Source organism: Pangasianodon hypophthalmus, chromosome 14 (genome assembly GCF_027358585.1).
Source record: "Pangasianodon hypophthalmus isolate fPanHyp1 chromosome 14, fPanHyp1.pri, whole genome shotgun sequence".
Lineage (NCBI taxonomy): Eukaryota > Metazoa > Chordata > Actinopteri > Siluriformes > Pangasiidae > Pangasianodon > Pangasianodon hypophthalmus.
Window position 1 is genome coordinate 22010648 of NC_069723.1, and position 21987 is coordinate 22032634.

At 37.9% G+C, this 21987-nt stretch overlaps 1 protein-coding gene across 2 annotated transcripts in view; it reads right to left on the minus strand.

Moving 5' to 3' along the window:
* Window positions 1-21987, minus strand: part of LOC113539369 (WSC domain-containing protein 1) — a 37691-nt gene that overhangs the window by 13996 nt on the left and 1708 nt on the right. Inside the window, exons 1-3 of one of the 2 annotated variants that reach the window (XM_053239919.1) lie at window positions 8268-8684; window positions 7455-7569; window positions 1937-2121 (exon numbers count right to left, since the gene is read on the minus strand). In XM_053239919.1, the coding sequence (XP_053095894.1) occupies window positions 1937-2121; window positions 7455-7569; window positions 8268-8673 (706 nt within the window). In that variant the 5' untranslated portion in view covers window positions 8674-8684. Of the gene's footprint in view, window positions 1-1936; window positions 2122-7454; window positions 7570-8267; window positions 8862-21987 lie in introns of those variants that run through there. The other variant, XM_026935092.3, reaches the window with a different exon arrangement.

The window sequence follows — 21987 nt, forward strand, 5'->3', positions numbered from 1 at the left end:
TAACCTTGCCTTGGCGACTTCCTACAAATGAACCATTGTTCCAATCTTAAACTGTCTAAATGAAACTAAATGAGATGCTGTGCTATGAGGCTGAACCATAATGGTTACATAATAGTAACACTGTCTTTCTGAAAAGTTGTAGAATTTCTTTTAGCTCTCCCATTCAATATTGTGACCAGTCGTCCCTGAATATATGCAGGGCTAGCCTAATCTGTTATATATACCGAGTTAAAAAATTTATGCACACTTGCCCGCCAATCAGAAACAAGTATTTTTTTCTTATATTCATTAGTTTATATTGAAATTCCATAACACTGGCTGCTGCTTGTCAATCATACGAGTCTGCCACAGAATATGATAAAGAGAGGCACAAGATATTCAACAGTGAAGGCTGTGAGAAGCTAAAGGTAGCTTATTCTACTATATTACCCAGCTAATAACAAGCACAATAAAGGAAGAGGCAAGTCGAAGTCTGGAACTTGTTTGTAACCTATTTTTGTTCCAATCCTGAGCAGGAATTTGCTGATTCATTATTTATTTTAAACGAAAGCCTGAAATAAATCGTTAATCGTTAATACATCAGTGGTTCTTGATGCTGTGCTGTGAGAAATGAGCTGTTATGTGAGTAGAAGCTGGATCATCGCCCAAGTTAAACTTTCCTCAGTGTTTCTGAAGAGCTTTGTCTTTGGGGAGCAAATGAAGGGATTTATTTGCCACTTAACATCAGGAACTGTACATTTTATCACGGCTCTTTTCAATTAAGTTAGTTTTGACTCCACTAGCTTTTAATCTAAAAACTAGGGATGCATCAGTACCGGCATCTGATACTGGTATCAGGTATCAGTTCAATACCATACTTGTTTACTCGTAACAAATGCTCTGATAATAACATCCGATGCTAGGAGATACTAGATCATGTAAGCTTAGTGACACAAATCTGAACGTATTTCACAACTGATGATGGCAATCAAAAGCAGACTGCAAGCTGTGCTCTGTGAAAATATCAGGAGGAGAAACTACAGCACCTTCTTACAATACAATGAACCTGCAAAAGCATCTTAAACATACAACTCAGCATGATGAGTTCATTGCTAGCACCAAACACTAGCTGGGTGAGAGAAAAAAACAGCACGTACCCAGTATGTTGTTCTTGATGATCATCGGTTTTTAACAACAACGGATTCAGACACAATAAAAACCAAAAACATACTCTACTTGCAGCTGTACAGAAACGCTGTTCTGTAGTGAAACAAACGTCACTCTTCTCCACTGCAGATCCACTCGATCCAAGGTAATTAATGTAGCTAGCTAATGCACTTCATTTAAAATCAAGTAGCTAACATTATAAAGAGCATGGCTAGTAGTGTAAGTGCATGAACATGCACATGTAAAACTAGGTCGTGTTCTGTGGCATTCCTGATTGATTAATGCTAAGTAGGATATTGATTTCGGAAGACGTATTTGTTTTGGTATTGACTTAATGCACTTACACGATGCATACACTGTATCCCTACTAAAAACCACATCAGGTAAAAAGTCACTTGGAGCAATATATAGAAGGGTGTCCAATTAAAGGAAAAACTCAGAAGGAAAAATCTATTGAAAAACCCAATCTCTGACTCTTCTACTCGAGAAAAATCCAGAAGCCTCGGAAATGCGAACTACATGCAGGTGATTTTAACAATCAGAAAGAGGAGCCCAGAAAAAGAGCCCGGCTTCGTAATAGGTGCATAAACCAACTTTAAATACGCATATATTTCCCTGTATTGATGTATAGATATAGCTTTTGGATTTAAGTCAGACATTAAATATGGCCCCTTATGCATATGTGAACAACATGCATATGTTTTTGGAAAAAAAAAAAAAAGATCATATCCGAATGAAGCAATAATAACCATCAGAAGTTGAGAATGGCAAAATTAAGCCTCATACTCACATCTCCTCTGGCCGGGAAGAACCTCCTCCACTTTGTAGACAGACAGACGGCCCATGCCCCCACAGATAGAGCCCTTCTCTCCTTTACAGTCCAGATTACACTCCTCCTCCTTCATCCGAGCACCTGCGATCCGGTTGCCGCAGTAACACTCGGACCCGTACTCCAGGCCAGCATATTGGTACCCGCTGTGTAAATGAACAACGGACTAATGAGACTCCACCCTTTAAAGGAGAAGTGCATTTCCCCCATTGTTTTCCTTGATCTCATAAGTGGTTAATCAGTCCAGACATGTTTGGTGTCTGAGGTTTGCTTCTTTTGTTTTGTGATGGATCGACAAGGCTACAGTTTAGCATCACAAACTTGCCTCAAAATATCTCAGAAATATATAGCTTGTCTAAATAATATCAATATCAGTAATATCAGTTGTAAATAAATGTCTTTATTACATACTAATATGTATAGTAGATGTAGTAAAAACACTACAATGACTAACAATGAAAATCGAGACTTCATAACCCATTAAAATCTGTGATGGTGTCCACCCCATGAGAGATCATGTTTTATATCTTAATAAAGTAATTATTTAGAAATTATTTAGTGGAGAGACTTTAAATTGTATCCATAGCTAAACAGGAAAAAAACTCATAGAAATAAAAAAAAAAAAGTTTTTTTTTTTTTTTAATGTTCTGACTATAAATAAGAACTCTCCAAGGGTTTTGTCTTTTTGTTTATTCACGGTTAGATTTTTATATACAAGGCCTGTTGCACCAGGTGTGTGTGCATCATCAATCTATCTGTGTTGAAAAAATGATATATAAAACATCACATATCTATCTGAAATGGAGGAGTTTATTGAATATATTTAACCTAGATAACAAGACAGGAAAAACAATAGGCATTGATCTCTAATGCATGTCCATCCATTATGATGATAGCAGAACGATCAGAACGAGTCTCCTATTGGTTTGTCCAACAGAATATATAGTATCATTTCCAATCATTTTAGCAGGTGAGGTGAGTGATATGCAGTTAGCACATTGGTAAACTGGTAGCTATTTGTTTTCTACTGCTGCTGCTTTAAAATATTGGCCAGTGTTGGAGTGGAATTAGAGTAGCATCATTTGCTATCACATCTGTAGTTTGAAAAAAAAATATTCGTGGTGAAAAAATGAGCACATTATTGTTATATAGAAAACTGAAAATGAATGTGAATAAAAATAATTTGTGTTCAAATACTCTAACTGTTTACATGAAGCACTTATACAGAAATAACATTTAAATAAGATTAATAAGCAGACTTGTCAACTTGCCAAATGATTTGTATTTTAACATCAAGGTATGAGTTCATCACACATCACAGATGAGCCAATTGACATATAAATCTGGAATGATTGACAGTTGTGTAGGTGTTTATTATACCCCTATATTAATTGGCCCCTGTGTGGAAGCCCCGCCCTTATCCCCCTTTCGCATTAGCATTGTTTTGGGCGGTGCTCTCGTCTCGAATCAGTTTTCCCCTTTTGAAAGATTCAGAGACACAGCAAATGTCTTAGCTAGACTTAGCATTAGACAAGTTTATAGTTAACATCAGTAAACTAGACTGTATGGACAAAAGTATGTGCACCCTTGACCATCACAGCCATATGTGGTTCTTCCTCAAACTGTTGCCACAAAGTCGGAAGCACACAATTGTCTAGAATGTCTTTGTATGCTGTAGCATTACAATTTCCCTTCACTGGAACTAAGAGACCCAAACCTGTTCCAGCACGACAATGCCGCTGTGCACAAAGCGAGCTCCATGAAGACATGGTTTACTAAATCTGGAGTGGAAGAACTCGAGTGTCCTGCACAGAGCCCTGACCTCAACCCCACTGAAGACCTTTGAGATGGACTGCACCCCAGACCTGCTTGCCCAATATCAGTACCTGACCTGTCTAATGCTTTTGTGGCTGCATGAACACAAATCCCCACAGCCATGCTCCAAAATCTATTGGAAAGCCTCGCATATATACTCATATATCTGGGTGTCTTGTCTCATGGCCTGGTGTAAAGCCCTGCTATCCGGGGCTGATTAGCAATGCTCTTTTATAGCACAGGAGCCTCTATTTCTCTCTCTATTTCACTCCTATCTGCAAGCCAGACAGAGCCTGGAGAGGGTTAACAGTTGGTTAATGGCCAGCTTACAGCACTAAACATCTGTCTCACTGTCTCTCTCGGGTATGGAGTGCAGCCCTAAGCCTCTTTGTAGTGGCAGCTGTCTGCAGGATGCCACCTGGCCATCGAATCCACGGCTGTATGAATCTCCTGGCAACCTCTGCACACGTCAACAAGCCATACGCATCAATCACGGGGGCTGTGACGCACATCAGTGACAGCGGCGTATAAAGTTAGTAGCTGAAATTTCTGAATCATGTCCCTGCCTGGTCCAGAGCTGTTAAAATGCGCAGTTGATATTAGAGTGAGCAACTGTTCCATGATCCTCAGGTCGATACATCAATGCATTTCTATGGCAACCTAAACTGATCCTTTTCTGGCTCTATTTCTGCAAATTAACAGCTCAATAGCAGACAGTAAGCTCGTCTACCTGTTTTCTTCTGACGTCTCCTTTAAAGCGCTAAAGCTATCATCGCTCTCAGTTTGTTTATCACTGCTTATCATTTTAAACAAATCATTAGGTTTCAAACTCAGATGTTGACAGCTTGCTTGCGTGTTTTAAGGATGTCATTCTGACAGCGAGATCTCTGATTCATTTTCAGGTAAATGATTTTTTGCTCCAACTTCGTTCTGAACTAATTCAATTCAATATTATTTGAATGGCACTTTTAACAGTAGTCACTCTCACAAAGCAGATTTACAGAAATATGGAAGTAGATTTTGATTCTGAATGAACAAGTCAAAGGTGACTGTGGTGAGGAAAAACTCCCTGAGACATCATGAGGAAAAAACCTTGACAGGAACCTCAAAAGTAAACCCATCCTCTATCCTCTCCTGAATAGGGTGATTATAATTACATTTAACTTGTTGAGGTTACGCAAAAATATTTAAGCCAACATTTGTGTAAAATCATTCATGTATTGTAGACACAAGGAATGGTCAAGGGAAAAAGTTTACATCACCCTGGTTTTTGAATAAGGGAAAAAAGTTCATAAAAATACACAATGTTAAAAACAGAATGTGCAACAAGACAGCAATTCAAAGCAAAATATAAAATAGACTATATGGCCAAAAGTATGTGGTCATGTGACCATCATACCCATATGTGGTTCTTCCTCAAACTGTTGCCACAAAGTTGGAAGCACACAATTGTGTAGAATATCTTTGTATGCTGTAGCATTACAATTTCCCTTCACTGGAACTAAGAGCCCCAAACCTGCATGACAATGTCCCAAAGTGTGTGCACACAGTGAGCTCCATGAAGACATGCTTTGCCAAGGTCGGAGTGGAAGAACTCGAGTGTCCTGCACAGAGCCCTGACCTCAACCTCTCCGAACACCTTTGGGATGAACTGGAACACCGACTGCACCCCAGACCTCCTTTGCCCATGAATGGACAAATCCCCACAGCCATGCTCCAAAATCTAGTGCAAAGCCTTCCCAGAAGAACGGACATTTTTATAAAGCAAAGGAGGACTAAATCTGGAATGAGATGTTCAACAAGCACATATGGGTGTGATGATCACAAACTTTTGTCCATATAGTGTGTAAAGGCAAACCTTCGGGGGATACAAGTTAATAAAAACTATTTATACCACTATTCTGAAACACCTGGGATGCAACACTGTGAAGTAATATAATTGATACCAGTGCTATCACAGTAAATTACATTCATTTGTTTATTAAATTTGTCCTAATGGGATGCAAACTGTTGTACTTGACTGTACATCCTTATAAAAAATGCCAAGGCAATTGGTCTGAATAATTCAGTTGAGTGAACTTGATGAATCGGCATTTACAGGAGGCATGTGAACTGTCTGGTTTTTTTTTCTTTCCACTCTCGTTAGAGCTCATTGATTCCTAAAATATTGCAACATTGACTCAGGCCAGGTGCACTAACTGGTTTATACACACTGCTTACTGCTTCTGCCTACATAAAACTCATGTTCACTTTTAAAATGACATTCAGCTAAAGTAAATATATATCCAACTGAATTAAATCCCAGACTGCCAATTTCCTCAAAGTGAAAATAGCATTTACATATGCGCCATACTAACCCTTCACACTAATCACTGACTTCTGCATAATGCAGGAAATGCACTGTAATTAATTGTAACGACTGTGATTGCATTTTTCTGTGCATGAAATATGTACACCAGAGAATTCTCCATCATTTGCAATTTTGTGTCAATAACTTTAAGGTCAGTTCCTACAATATCTAGCATAATGACTACAGCGCCATTCAGATGGGATTACTTGTACATTTTAAGCTTAGACAGTACTTGGTTTTAACTTGCATTTAAGCATAATTTGAGAGATATCACTTTCTAGCATACTCCGATATTAAAATTTGGAACTCTTGCACAAAATCTGTAAAGATTGTTTATCCTGCACTCATTCAGTTCCTGAACTACGTTTCCATGCTGGAAGCCACCTCAAATGTCAGCATGAGAAACATCAGCCAAAATCACTGCAAATGCACATAACAAATCAGGTGTGTGTGTGTGTATATATATATTCCCACAAAGCAACTGCAGATGTCATCCATGTTGTTAAGTAAGCCCTAACATATTGTAGCAGGGACAGTCCTCCCTCGCCTCGTCTCTCTGGTGATCAGTTAACTCCAGGCTGATCAGGAGCAGGTGTTGGCTCCATCACTGCAGACTTTAAAGACACCCCTAACACATATGCTGACAAACCTCAGAGCTGAACCTCCCTAACTGGCCCTGTTTTAAATCCCATGGTGTTGAAGTGACACAATCACTGCACTGGAATTGGAAGATGAAATATCTTAGGCAGGAGGCTTGTTTAGCAAGCTCCAAAGCTCCAAAGCTCCTTATTTTGGCCAAAATGAAGATGTCTTGCTGTTGCTCAGACAGAGAAGTAAATACAATTACATGGGGAATTGCTTGCTTTGACCATAGCTACCATTTATTTACTTTTTTTGTTCACTGATACTGTTTTTTCGTTACTAACTACTTGCTAACGCAATACAGTCTCCCAGCTTAGGCAGCTACAGGTCGGCGCTTACAGAAAAAGTGCTAAACCTCGTCATATTCACTCACTAACAAGACTAACTAAGACCTTAACCGACACTGTTATCTGTGTTTTTCTCGCTTTTCTTTACTTTTCTATAAAGTCCAGATAGCACCAACTGCAGTTCTTTTTAAAAGCAGCCACTTTACACACACCTCAGGGCTACGTCCCATAGGATTACATAAAAAATGTGCAAAAAAAAGTGTGCCTTGTGTGAAAGAAGTAAGCCTGCTACCTTTGAAGGGTGCTACTATAGGTAACTACCTTCAAAATGGAGCACAGATGATTGTTTCGATGGTTCCAAAATTTGTGTGGAAACTTTGGTTACCTCTCTGTACAGGTGTCTTGACATAGAGTACTGGTCATTTTGCGGAAATCGTAGAACACCATGCCTTTCAGGGTTCGGTCCTTAGCATCGTCCATAAAACATCCAATGTAGGTTCCTTGATAGAAGACAGAAACAAGAACGATACTTATCTTTTTTTCTCATTTCTTCTGTTACTATCATTGGGCCTGATTAAATAATTTTGTTGGCCAAATGAACAAAAAATTCATGTCAAATGTAACGCTGTGTTTCTTCGTACTCATGTGCGTACGCTGATAAATACCAATCAGTTGTAAATTTCCAAGCGTGGTCACAGCATAGATGATTTTGTATTTACTGATGCCAGCAAAACTCAATAAAAGGCAAAAGCTCACAGAGAGAGCTTAATCTTCCAGTAATGCTGTTTAGCCATTGCAGCACATCAGCTACCATAAATACACACTTAGTTTTCATAGGGTGCCTTTACTTTTGTTCTAATTGAATGGCTAGTCTTATAGTTTTGGATTGTTTTCTTTCAAGTCATTAATATGAAACGAGCAAGTTTCACAAAATGTTCATTAAATTGGTGCGTGTAATTGAAATAAATAAGTGATTTAAACCTGATGGCATAATCCGTAATAAATTTGTCTCCTTAAATATAAATGTACACAAACATAGAAGCTCTTGTGGGAAGACCAATGTTTTTCTAAACTAATTGCATTTTCATGCATACCACACTTCCTGTCTAAATGCTCATGTGAATTATTTACGAATAAATTTGTTCGTATCCAGTGTCAACAGTAATTTCATTGATCCAGATGTAATAGTTAAAGTTACCTTTGTGCCTGACTTTCCTCTTCGGAGTAACTCTCTCAACCCTGTTCATGTCCTGCTCGGACATCAGGCTGTGGAACCAGCGTCGCCGAAGATGCCGGATCTCTTGGTTACGTGACATGAGCCATTGTGCTTCTCTAACATCGTCTGACTGGCCAACCTGATACGTTTTTCTACCCAACCGTGAAGCCATCACGCCATGCCCAGTCCGGAGAGCAGGAGCCTCGAGTGCTCGTGGAGGTGAAGGCAGCGAGGGCGGAGGTAGCAAGCTACCACGCTGAGAAACCACCAGTCCTGATCTCTGCAGCAAGAGGACACTTCCTGCCATGATGTAAGCCACGCCCAGGAAGAGAAAAAGCAACTGAGTCCGCCGCAAAAAGCGCTGAAGTCTGTAGAAGGGCTTTGCCATTTTGTCTTGGTTTCAGAATGTCATCGGAAGGAAGTTCCGAGCTTAATACTTCCCCGTGGAATACTTGTTTACATCCTTGTGACTTCGCTTTGTTGAGTTAACGTTCACTTGCATGAAATTTCAGTAGACGCTAGGAAGCCGTGCTCCATTGCTTGTCGTCTTCATACACAGAGGAAACCTCTGGGAACCTGAAGTGAAAATAGCACGCAGTTAGATACAAGTCAAGGCACATTGTTCCCTTTTTTTATCCTTGGTGATAAAGCTGAAGGTTGGAGAGCGGAAGGAAATTATAGATCAGGTATGCGGAGGGTCTTACTGGTTATACGTCTCCATTAAAGAGAAGGAAAGTATTCTCGGCTGAGCTGACACCTCCACGCTTCTCCCCTCTCCTTCTCTATACCCTTATCTGACACAGATACAGCCCACTGGTGTTAACCTACCACAGCTGGATTGAGTCTCTATTACTCTGGAAGATTTGATCAAAAGATGGAGTTCATAGCGCTAAATAAATCCTACTTAAGCCTACCTTTCTAACAACAGACACAAACTTGTTTTTTTGCTTTGACGTTATGAATAGTAATAAATAGAGCCAATATATACAGTATATTTTGTCCTAGGTTTTATTCCATACAAGTCTTATAGGAAGGATTTAAACACTTGGTGTCATGCTGTTATAAGAAATGAATTAACGACAGTGTGATATGATGAAGAATGAAGAGCTGTCACTGTTACCACTTCAATGTTGACCAGCACAACTTGAAACATTTGTTTTATATCCATTTATAGGTACGTTTAATGTTGTGGAACATCTCTGAAACATTTGTTCTTGACGTGAGAAGCTTTTCTTTAGTTTTCATGTAGGTTTTTACAGTCATTAACATGCCACATTTAATGCACTTCAAACATACAAACAAACAAACACGGATCCAGAGAAGCTCAGTCTATTCGACCAGTTGAGTTTTATGCAATCGTCCAGTGCTATAGCAGTTATGTTATAGCAGCTATAGACAGTCATTCTTCTTTTCTTACCAGCCTCTCTTTTGATGTAAATATGACAAAAAAAGCAGTTTCTCATATTAACAAGTAACCGCCAAGTGTAAAGTCATCTGTCCTGAAGACCGTAATTGGAAAATTTAAAGTTACAGCTTTACCTCTGACTGTTACAAAGCACTGACACTGGAGACTCCTTCCGTAAATGTTAAATAAATGCCTCCTTTCTCCCCAGAAAATGTGTCCACACCATATCAGCACTTATAAAGTATATGCTTTTTTAATCTGTTTATGTAGAATAAGCACATTAATATAAACCTGTCAGAGATGCTATTATAGAAAATGAATCAATACTTTCTGACCAATCAGAATCCAGAATTCAACAGCGCTGTGGTTTAATCATAAGTACGAAGCTGGGTGTAAATATATACCCTTATAACAGTGTCCAGAGCTCACTTTAATCAAGTAACTCTGAAATACTATAGCAGTACACTGAGCTACAAAGTCATTTGTCATGACAGTGTAATGCAAGACGGTGTCATAACACCCTTAAGACAGTAACATAACAACTTTATCTCTAGATAAAATCTGTTATTTGACTTGTGTTAGGTGTGCTTGACAAAGCTGATGAAAAATACTGATGAAAAACCAATGTTTGCTGGAAATAGCCTTTATAAATGTTCATGTAGGTTTATATCAGTTCTTATGAAGGCCTTATATAGACATCATAGGACTATGAACATTGCTCTTAAGCAAAGTGTTTCCCATTCACAGAAGAATGTAATGGGTAAGTTGATATCCTCTTAAAAAAAAAGCACATCCTATAAACTGAACATTAAAAAATTAATGAATGAATTTAACAAAAGTGGTTTCGATAATATTTATAACATGTTATATATCTAACCTGAGCATGGACAGACTTTGAGAAAGTGATTTGTCAGGTAGCATTTTTCATTTCAGAAACGTACTTACACAGCATTTCTCCGTACTTAATCAGCCCATTATTTCCACTCCAAAGAAAAATGCTGATACGCGCTTATAAACCCGAAAAACAAACGGTGTAAGAGGCTAATTGAGGTTTTCGGGCGGGCCCTCTCCCGGCGGCCCGCACTCCTGCCAATCGCTAGAGCTAAGCTTTGCACACCTCGCTTAGTCCGTTTCATTTGAAATCCGTCTGCCAAAACCACGACGGAGGCAAACACAAACTGCACCCCACAATGATTAATTTTAAGTGCTAACAGAATAATCAGCCGACTGCCTATGAATATGAATGTGGGCTTAGTCTGGAGAGCAGGATGTAAAATCAAAGCATGTGAGTTCACACAAGATGGATGTGAATATTATTCCTCCAACATTTCACAGCACTGTGGAAACATTCTTACTGCCGTTCATTATCCGAGCTTTTCACTGTACCTTGCTTTTAAAAGAAAAGTCCACTTCGAAACACGCTCAATTTGTTCATACTGAAATATTTGTGAGGTTTTTTGTTGTTTTGTATTTGTATTATAACTCCTGTCAGAAGGTAGCGTTATTCTGCCGCCCTGATGTCACAGGGGGGCGTTGTTATTGTTAGCACAGGTACGATGGCGTTTAATAGGAGAAAATCTCATGTTTCACAGACCTTAAACATAATGATAATGAGCTTAAAAACAGCACAAGCTTCTTTTTTCACTCACAATTTTCCACATTAATGAGAAATCCAACATAGAAGTAGTGAAGACGTTGGGGCAAATGTTGGACAAAATGTCCCAGAATGCAATGCAGCTGTATAATGTTGAGATTCAGCTAGTTAGCAAGCTACGAGATAGCTAGCATGTTGACATTGAAAGTATTGGCATGAAAGTTGAAACTTTGGAAGCTGATCTGCTTGAGCAGAATGTACAGATATAGAAGTGAGAGTTGGACTGACTAAAGTACTAATAAAGCGCCACTGCATTGTTCTCTTTGGCTGGAGCATAAACAAGGGCTAAATCCCACTGCATCGATATGAGCAGGTAGTCGAACGGCATTGTGAGAAACGTAGGAAACCATTAACTAAAGAACGTCAACTCGGAATTTCATTACTAAATAAATCTTATATGACTTTGAAGATCACATGTCGATTATAAAGATTAATATGCAAGTCGTTCAGGGTGGGTTTTTTCGATTTTATTTTAAGACAGAGATTGAAAATCTTCCCCAGCCAGAATTCGCATCTCCACAACGCTGCTTAAAAAGCCAGTTCCGCTAACTAATCCCCTGCTTTTGTCCATGCAACCTCTTGTCTCTTGTTCTGGACCCAGCTTTGGCGTGTGGCCCAGATCTGCATAAAGGCTGAGGATGCAGCGGCGGGCATTTTTGCCGGCACCAGGGGAAACCATCGCCGAGGTCCTGCTGAGAATGTCAATCAGCTTGGAAGCTCATTATTCCACAGCCGCTGCACAGTGAATGACTAGTGGCTACTGGATTTCTTTCGTTCGGAAGCATTCTTCAGCTCCTGATTACTGAATTCTTTCAATAACAAAGACAGGAACAGATTGCATGTGTTAAAACCGGCAGACGTCACTTTTATAGCATTATACTCTTTTTTTTTTTTTAACATAATGGTCTTATGTAAGTTTCATGTAGCCTTATGAACATCCTACACGTTGAAAATTACATAAATAATTAAGGAATGAAACTTGGGACTTACTGTTATAGTAAAATAATCAATGATGGGGTGATATGATGAAGCAGAATCACTGTGACCACACCAGATTTAATTATTTTCCAATAACATTACATCTAGAAGTGTTTTATTCACCAGCGCAATTGGCCATTTATTACAATTTTTATTTTATTTATTAATGAACAATATGTTATACCTTGTTTATCTGTTTATAGTTACATTTAATGCTGTGGAACATCTGTGAAACAAGAAGCTATGAACAGTCGCTCCCTCACCACCCTCTCCTATTTCTCTCTCTTGTAGTTAACAAGACAAAAAATATTTATGGCTGGGAAAAAAAAACTTTTGCAGAAACCTTATTATTTCAATGGAGACTCCTTCCTTAAACATTATTTAAACATTTCCTTGCAGAAAACTTCCCCATATCAGTGATTATACATTTTTCTTTGTTAAATAACAACACATTTTTAAAATCCATTTATTATTATTCTTACATAATATGTAGCACCTGCAACACAAGTCCCTGTTTAAGTTGTTACTATAGAAACGATAACGTATAACCCTTCTGACCAATCAGAATCCAGAATTCAACAGCACTGTGGTATTATAACCTATACACTTAACCTGAGCATGCAGAATATGAGAAACTGATTTGTCAGATAGCATTTTTCATTTCAGAAATGTCCTTGCACAGCATTTCTCAGCACTTTATCAGCCCAATATTTCCACTCCAAAGAAAAATGCCTGGATACACTTTAAAACATTTAAAAACCTTATAAAATGGACATTCTACTTTTTTTATTGCTTGAGATCAGATTGAGGCAGAATGCAGTTAAAACACCAAAAACACCAGTGTGCACAATATCCAAGTCTGAAATCAAAAAAAGTCATTTTAGTTAGTTGAACAACTCCATAGTGAGCATTTTTTTAAAGTTTAAAGATAATTTTTTTTTTATAAATCTGCCTATAGCCAGAGGCTGGTTCAGTTTGAATTAGGCATCACAAGCAAGAACTGGTGCTTGTGCTCCAATTGTTAATTTGTTTTTATAGATTCAATACTTTTCATGTAAAAAGAAATCTATCACTGATGTAAATATGTTGGTAACGCTTTAGATTAAGGTTAACTGACATTCTTTAACACATTCGTTAACAAGAACTATGAACTTCAGCATTAATACACCATCAGTAACATTAACAAAGTAAATATCTGTCACAGGTTCCTCCCTCATGTCATCATTCTTATGGCAGAGAACGTCATGTGCTTTTGTTTTGATTTTCTGATTTAGTCCTATTAGGTTGTTATCCTATTGTGTTCACCTGTTCTATGTCTCACCTTGTTTAATTAATTTATGTATACTAGGAGTGTAACAATCGGATGATTTGGATTGATGCATCAATTTAAAAGGTAACTACTGAAAGGATATAAAGCAACAATCATACATACATAAACACACACACACACACACATATATATATATATATATATATATATATATATATATATAATTTATTAATAATTGTATTGTATAAATAATTGAATAAGCTAGCAAGGTAATTTGACTGTAATGCTGATATTTTAAAAAATAGCCCTATGTTATTATCACTTAGTGGTTAGCACTGTTGCCTCACACCTCTGGGGTTGGGGGTTTGAATCCTGCTTCCACCCTGTGTGCACGGAGTTTGCATGTCCTCCCTGTGCTTCAGGGGTTTCCTCCAGGTACTCTGGTTTCCTCTCAAAGACATGCGTTGTAGGCTGAATGGCATTTGAAAATTGTCTGTAATGTGTGTGTGTGTGCCCTGCAATGGGCTGGCACACCATCCAGGGTGTCCCTCGCCTTGTGTCCTGAATCCCCTGGGATAAGGATAAGTGGTATGGAAAATGGATGGATGGATGGATGGATGGAATTAACAGTAGGCTTATGACAGATTCTGAACAAAGTTGGTCACATACTGATCGGAGGATACTAAATTGTATAGTATCGTTTCAGTGGTATCATTAAACATTGATTCATTGCCTTAGGAATTGAGATTGTTTTGTTACCGTAGTGGATTCAGTGGCAAATATTGACTCGTTGCATATTGTGTGGAAGCCTGAAGTTTACACCTCTAATGTATACCATGTTGTGTCTTTGTCGGTTGTGAAGTCTTATCATGCTTCGATTCTTGGATTCACCAAATAAGGGCATAGCTGTGTTTAGTACAAACTTGTGTCCTGCCAAATGTATTATTTCCTTTGATGATTCATGCTGATTTGTTGTTATCTGGATTTGCATGAATATTTAAGTAAAACCTATTCACTGATTGGTCTTTATATACCAGGTGGGCTTTATATGAGTGTGTGCTCTTTTGAATGTTCAGTGTAAATTCTTACCTCTAATTAAAATATAACTCATATTTGGGGTGGGGGAGACATTTTCAATGAAAGAAGAAAATTCTATATAAGGAAAGTAAAGTGCAAAAAAAAAAAATTAACTCTTAATGCAATTTGTACCTCTACTTTAGCTGTAAGATAAAAGTAATTAAATGTTCAGTAGGCCTACTCCTATAGTTATACAGCAATGTACCATAAATTCCTACTAAAACAAACAATAAAATAAATATTTTAAGTCATTTTACTTAAAAAAATGCAATATAGCTTTTTCCCCATGAGAGTATCAATGCTCCATAGATGTAATTCAATGCTCTAATAATGCTCTGGTAATTTTACTTATTTTTTAATTTGGACCACTGGGTGTGTTCTCGCAATAAAAAATGTTTAAATATGAATGTATGCAATATGCAAATTCATACAAATCTAATGATCTATAGACTCAGTTGTATATTTAATACATTTTAGTTTATATTTAATAAAAAATCCTTATACTGATTTTCAACAGGTTCACTTTCATCCTGATATAAGGAAAGGAAAAAGGCAAGCCGATTAGGGTGTGGTACCTGGCTTTAAAGCTTTAATCCCATACGCCAATCTGTCGCTCAACGGCTTTGAAAACCCACTCAGGTTTAAAACTCAGCCTTCCGTTTCAGACAGCTTCTCTATATCCGGCTGCATAAATCCAGGTGTTTGGGAGTCAACGACTGTGTGGAATTATAAATGAGCTTCTTCCACACACAGACCCATTTCTATCAAAATGAGCCATAGGGTTTGTAGTGATGTTAATTAAACGATGGCCTACATTAGAAAGTTACTTATTTCATTAGATATTATAATTATGTAAAGGTACTGGATACATTCTTCATTACAGTTTGATCATTTCTCTAAATAACTGCATTACTCTCTATGGGGTAAACTTCGGAAGACGATATTTTGGTTTCGTGGATAAATGATAGTGCTGCTGCCTCTCAGCTCCAGGGTCCTGGGTTCAATCCTGAGCTCGGATTACTGTCTGTGTGGAGTTTCAAATGTTCTCCCATATCCGTGTGGGTTCCTCAGGGTTCCTCCCACATCCCAAATACATGCCAATAGGTGCATTAGTGGTTAATTCCTGCTTCACACCCAGTGTTCCTGGGGTAGACTCTGGATCCACTGTGACCCTGGCCAAGATAAAGTGCTCACTGAAGATGAATAAGTGAATGAAGATGAACAAATAAAAGAACAAGAGGATGGATAAATGACATGTTTTACCACTTATCAGTTACATTTACATTATTTAGAGCGACTTACAGAAATCTGCATCAAAAACATAACTGACAAGCTCTGTAATAACTTAAAACTTTCCGTTGTCATCATGATTGCTGTCATGGGCTGCATCTCAACTCGAAAACTTTGACCTTACATTCAAAAGTATTTGCTAATCTAGAAAATCCAGAAGATTGGTACACAAAACAGACCTTTTGGTCAGTTTGAAGGCAACACAAGAGGTTTTTAATGTAAATGTAATAGGAAAACCAGTATGCGATTTAGACACAATGCTAGTGTGTTTAGCGAAGGTAGATGGCTGTGGAAATTTGTCCATTTCTTTGCTGAATTTCACTAGCACACTGTGTCATGATAGTAAAAAGGACTAAAATAGCATGTAATAATTTATCCATGGCTTGTCTGAATGTGACTCCCAGTAACATTTCAAAGTATAAGCACACAAAATCCATCTTTGATATTTATAAGATTCATTTGTAAAATAATTAAATGAAACAAAATTATTTCACCACCCCATTTGTAAATCAAGCAACTCCATGTGGGGTCGCGACCCCGAGTCCTGGAACCCCTGGTCTAAGAATAGGCCACGCCCTAAGCCACCAACAGTTAACTACTTAACTAATTGAATCAGTGCTAACTTCATCACATCATGATTATATATAGATCACTTTCTTTGCTGTCATGTAATATAATATACAGTAAAAGCAAGTGAATGATGCTTATAGTTAATTGTGTGTACAAGATGCTATATCGAAGTCATGAAAGTCATGTGTGCATAGGATATAGCCAATTTGATCAAACTTTTAATTCACCATATTGATTTGTCAAATAAATAAAATAATGTCAATGCTTTTGTTAATTCAGTGAGCTCTGCTCTTATGAAAACAGTCCCACAGTTTGAAGGATAAGCTGACTGAGCACTCATCTACTACAATTACAGCTTAGTTTAAATATTGTTAATAATTTCATCCATAAAAATTCACTCCTCAGTGTAAGCAGTGTCTTCAATTAAGCTGCTGTCTCATCCGGTCTCGACAACTAGACAAGGACAAACTGCATCTCTCAATGTGTATTGCTGAAGAGCTCAGCATCAGGTCCAGCCTGTCTTTTTTTGTCCCAATTTCAGCTATTTTTTGTTCTCAGAAGTGATTTTGCTTCAACATTGTATAGAAACTCACCTGGACGTCTTAAACAATGAACGCTTTCTCTGCTCCACTTTGCATGTCGCCATGGGGAAAAACAGACATATGAGAGGCGACCCAGTGCTCCGAGGGCATGCGGTGACCCCAATCTGTCTCCTTTAACTCGGAAATTTGGCCTCAATTGTTATTTAAACAAGAGATTCCAGAGTAAATCTGGAACATATCTTTATCTTTACATTTATTCATTAGCTAGAGGCTTTAATTAAAAATCTATTTGAAGCAAGTGCAGTCCGAGCATTCGACTTCAATCCACCTGCTACAAGACTTTATTTTTTTATTTTCAGTAACAGTGAAGAAAGGGAACTCCAGCACAATACCACACCATGACTTTCTTAGAGACAAAACAATAAATCATTATGGTTATGGTTTATATGTATGTTCTGATACTCATCTTGCAAGTTATTAGTTTGTCTTAAATGGGACCAAGTCATTGTTTCACAAGTCAGTCTCAAGTCTTGGCATTCATGTCCCAAGTCAAGACTGATAAGTCCAAGTCCTTAACTCCTTAACGTGTTTCGTGTCCTAAACAAGTCATAATATGCTCTTTACAAATTTAGGGCTAAAGTAATAATTAGTATAGTAAATTTACAGAAATCATGCAGACTTTTTAAAAGCAGTGTTCATCACTTTCTAGACAAACTTTACAACTCAGTGGAAATATATGGATATTTGAGAGACACATAACTATGACTATAAAATCTGACTATTTCAGTTTAATTTCACATGGACTGAGGTGTAGACTATTCTCACTAAGTGTACATCTATCTCCGTTCTATTTGGCTCTGCCTTGGGATTTCAAATTCAAATAGCGAACAGAATTTGATGGTGTTGCTTTTGCTTTTCCGTCTGACATTCATGAAGTTCCTCAAGTTCTACATGTTCTACATCTAACCCTTTCGTTTAATCTTTGTAGGCTACTGTCTTGGGAGCATGGCTACCACAAAGTGTGTCCGTCATCAGGAAATGAGCGCTCTTTCAACTTTGCCGTTGTCTAGTGCAAGTTGATTGGCTGTCTCACTGGTTGAATGTTGACCTTAGAAATGAAGTTTGAGGCTGATTTGGTGAAAATTAATTGTTTGTTGGAAAAAGAGTAGTTGATTCACTGCACACTTTTAAATGTATAATTTTTAATCTTTCGAGTCCAAGTGAAGTCACAAGTCATTAATGTCAAAGTCAAAGTCGAGTCTTCTTTGATTATGTAAAGTCAAGTCAAAAGTCAGGAGAGGCAAAAAAATCTATATGTATATTTTAAAGCAGTGGTTCTCAACCTGGGGTCCAGGGAAGCCCTGGGGTGATTTTTTTTATTTTGATACAGTGGTGGAATTGCAATGCACCATTATTAAAGTAATTATATTTTATTAAGTTCTTACAGCCTATTTAACTGCTCACTTTTAATGAACCAGCTTAATTCAAACCTCAATAAAACATGTAGGTCAAAAACAATGAACAGTGAACAACTTGAATCTAAAGTGTTCTGGAAAGTTCAGGAATTGAAAAAAAAAGCTTATTATATTATTATACATAAACCCTCTAAAATCACCTCACAAGTTTGGACGCAAGGCTTTATATTCTTATTACACCAGCAATGAGAGCTCGTGATATAATGCACTGAACACTCATAGATTCACTGTAGAGTCATTGATAGTTTTTAGATTACATTACATTATGAACCTTCTATATGTTAAGATTTCTGTACTGCAGCAAGCCATTTTCCATCTTTAGGTCTACATTCAGAGTGAAGTATACAGCTGTTTATGTGTAGAGGAGTAAACACAGCCCTCACACCTGACCCATGTCGAATGCGCTCCGCTTCACCGGGCCAAAGCCGACATTTACAACCCCTTTAAGGCACACCTTTAGGCGGGCAATTGTCCATTTTCTGGACCGAGCTTAGGTTGGATTAGGTTATTTATGTTTTATGTTGCTTGATGCACATTTGCATTTTGCAGATTTACTGCGTGGCCGTAAACAAGCCACAACAACTAAAATCCGCTCGATAAACTCCTGCTAAAATGACGGCAAACGCCATCACTTTATTCACCACTAAATTCGAATGGGAGTCTGTGCAAAGCTGTGAGAAGAAGTGCAGCAGAGGCCATGCAGGATTATGTGAGAGATCTACAAACACACCTGCGGAAGGATGCATCTCGTCTCGCATGCATACACACACACAAACACACACACAAACACACACACACACAAACACACACGCACACACACAAATGAGTGTGTGCATAGATATGATTATAATGCAATTGCACTGCATGCTCAGTGGAAATTTTCAACATCTGCTTGCTTAGCCCTTAGTATGAAAAACAACACACACAGAAAAAGCCTGATGTGTTCTGAATTTTAGAGGAGGCCGTTTTTGACCACTACAATGACAATGTAACAGATCAGAGTCTTTCTCATTACTAAATCAAAATTGGTGGTTCAGAGATTTTGTACCAGTCCATTAGTGATATACACAACAATTCGAGAGTATATCTAGAAAAAAATAGTTTTGTAGATTCTATTTTGAATTTTATTCGTCGTAACTTCTGGGAAAATGGTAACATTTTTGATGACTCTTGTACTAGTCTTGTGTTAGTCCATACTTATGTCTATACGTATGTCCCGCCCCAGCCCTGAGGGCGTGTCTTGGTCTAACAGCTGCTGCTTATTAACAGTAAACACGGTCAGTGTGGTTTTGGCTGTGTCTTCCTAGTGTACTATTCCTTTTTCTAAATGTTTGGAGTTTATTGGTTTGGAAGACGGTGGAGTTTGTGTGAGTTGGTGCCAGGACATCACTACCTCAGCATCTCGTCGTCCTAGTTAAAGGGGACAGGCGTGGGTAAAGGGGACAGGCGTGGGTAAAAGCGGCAGTGAGAAATCTTCCACAGCTGAATAAAGGCTCTTGTTTAACTCTTGTCCATGTTTAGCTAGTTCACTAAGCTACCATCAGGTTTGTTTAGATTGGGTGGGGGGTGTGGCGTGACGTATCTCAAATGCTATTGGCTGTTCTGTAAATCAGTCAAGCACTTCAACACACTATTACTCTGTCAACATACAGAATCAAATCGCGGCTCTCAAGCTATTTCATGGGGACTTTAACTGATAGACATCGTAAAGCAAAATGATCCTTATGAAAAGTTTTATTGGCAAAACAGAAGAAATCAAAGTGCTGTCCTGAAGACTGAATGCAGACTAATCACAGGGCCAGCAAAGAGATTATTTTCATGAAGAAGTGAAACAAAGAGAGAGAATTTTTTTCTAAAATCTGGGCTTAATTTTAGCCTTCAATGCCCTTTATTAGACACTTGTTAAGAAATAAACTTTTTCTGGAACGAAAGATGTGATTGAGGTTATTGGTAGAAATCTCGGATCTCTAGGTGTTCCACCAGGTCAGAACACTTCCCCTCCATCTCCCAAACACTGAGCAGCTAGATTCACTCCCTGGAATGCTTTTTATTTCTTTAATTGCGCTGATTGCTACACAATCCGTGTTCCCTGCCTGATTTGCACCACGCTCATTCTAATACATTATCGTTTCTATTATAACGCTTTAAACAAGGATTTGTATGATGGATGCTCTACATAAATTGATTAAAAATATGTGCAGTTGTTGATATGGTGTAAGGAGATGCTTATTCAACATTTATGGAAGGAGTCTCCAGTGTCAGAGCTTGGTTTTTCCAACATGACTGAGTCTTGGGGTTTCTCTGTAACATGAAAAGCTGCATTTTTGTCTTATTAACTTCATAAAAGAAAAAAAGAGAGTTATGACATAAATTATAACAGGAGCAACTTGATTTGTGGATGTTCCATAACATTAAATGTAACTATAAATGGATAACAGTTGCTCTTTAATTAATAAAAATCTTTTGTGTTGGCAAATTGCAGTGGTGTAAGAGGAATAAAACACTTTGGGATGTGCTGTTATTGGAAAATAACTTTGGGGTGGTTACAGTAACTCTTCATTACACCACCCTGTTATTGATTATTTTCCTAAAACGGCACAGTTCCAAATTATTATCTTTTTGTAGGAACTTTCATTATCGTGTTTAGTTGATCAGGTTAAATGTTGAGATGGGAAAGAACATCCTCTCTGATAATATCATATCAAATAGTGTTCTCTGTAGCTGACAAATAGTTTCTGAGAAGTCATAAAGTTCAAAACGGATCTCTGCAGATGTTATTATATGCAGTCGAATTATTTCAGATCAACAGATGTGGGTGTGATGAGATTTAATAAAACTAGTCAAGTGACTCCCTGATATTAGCAAGACATTTTCATAACAGGAAGTAAGTAGCGCACATTACACTATAATATACTGTGGGGGAAATTTTCTAAAAGTAAATATCTATAGAAAATCAACCTAAATTATTTACTTTATACTGTATATAATAACTTGAGCGTTAATCACTGCTTTCCTCCGGTCATTTCTTCTCATGGAGTCGGGGGCTATAACGGCACCTGAGACATATCCCTTGTGATTAATACTGTATGGTGCGGAGTTTAAAAGTGACTCATCAACACTTCCATGAACGCTTTTCAGAAAAACGGCATTCATACAAATCACAGTATACGCATAAACCTTTTCCTGTGCATAGCTCTTAATAAAATCGATATTTACACACACAGCTGCACACGCAGCTGTCCTTCCAAATGTAATAAACCTTCACGTCCACTCGCGGTGATAAAACACAAACACACACACACACACACACACACACATAGTGGAAAGCGGGGTTAAAAAGATCGACAGGTAAAACACCGATATCTCTTCCTTTAAAGTGAACTGCACACGGCATTCTGCTGCAGCTTTACACTGAACATGAAGAAAGAGCCTGAGCTTTTC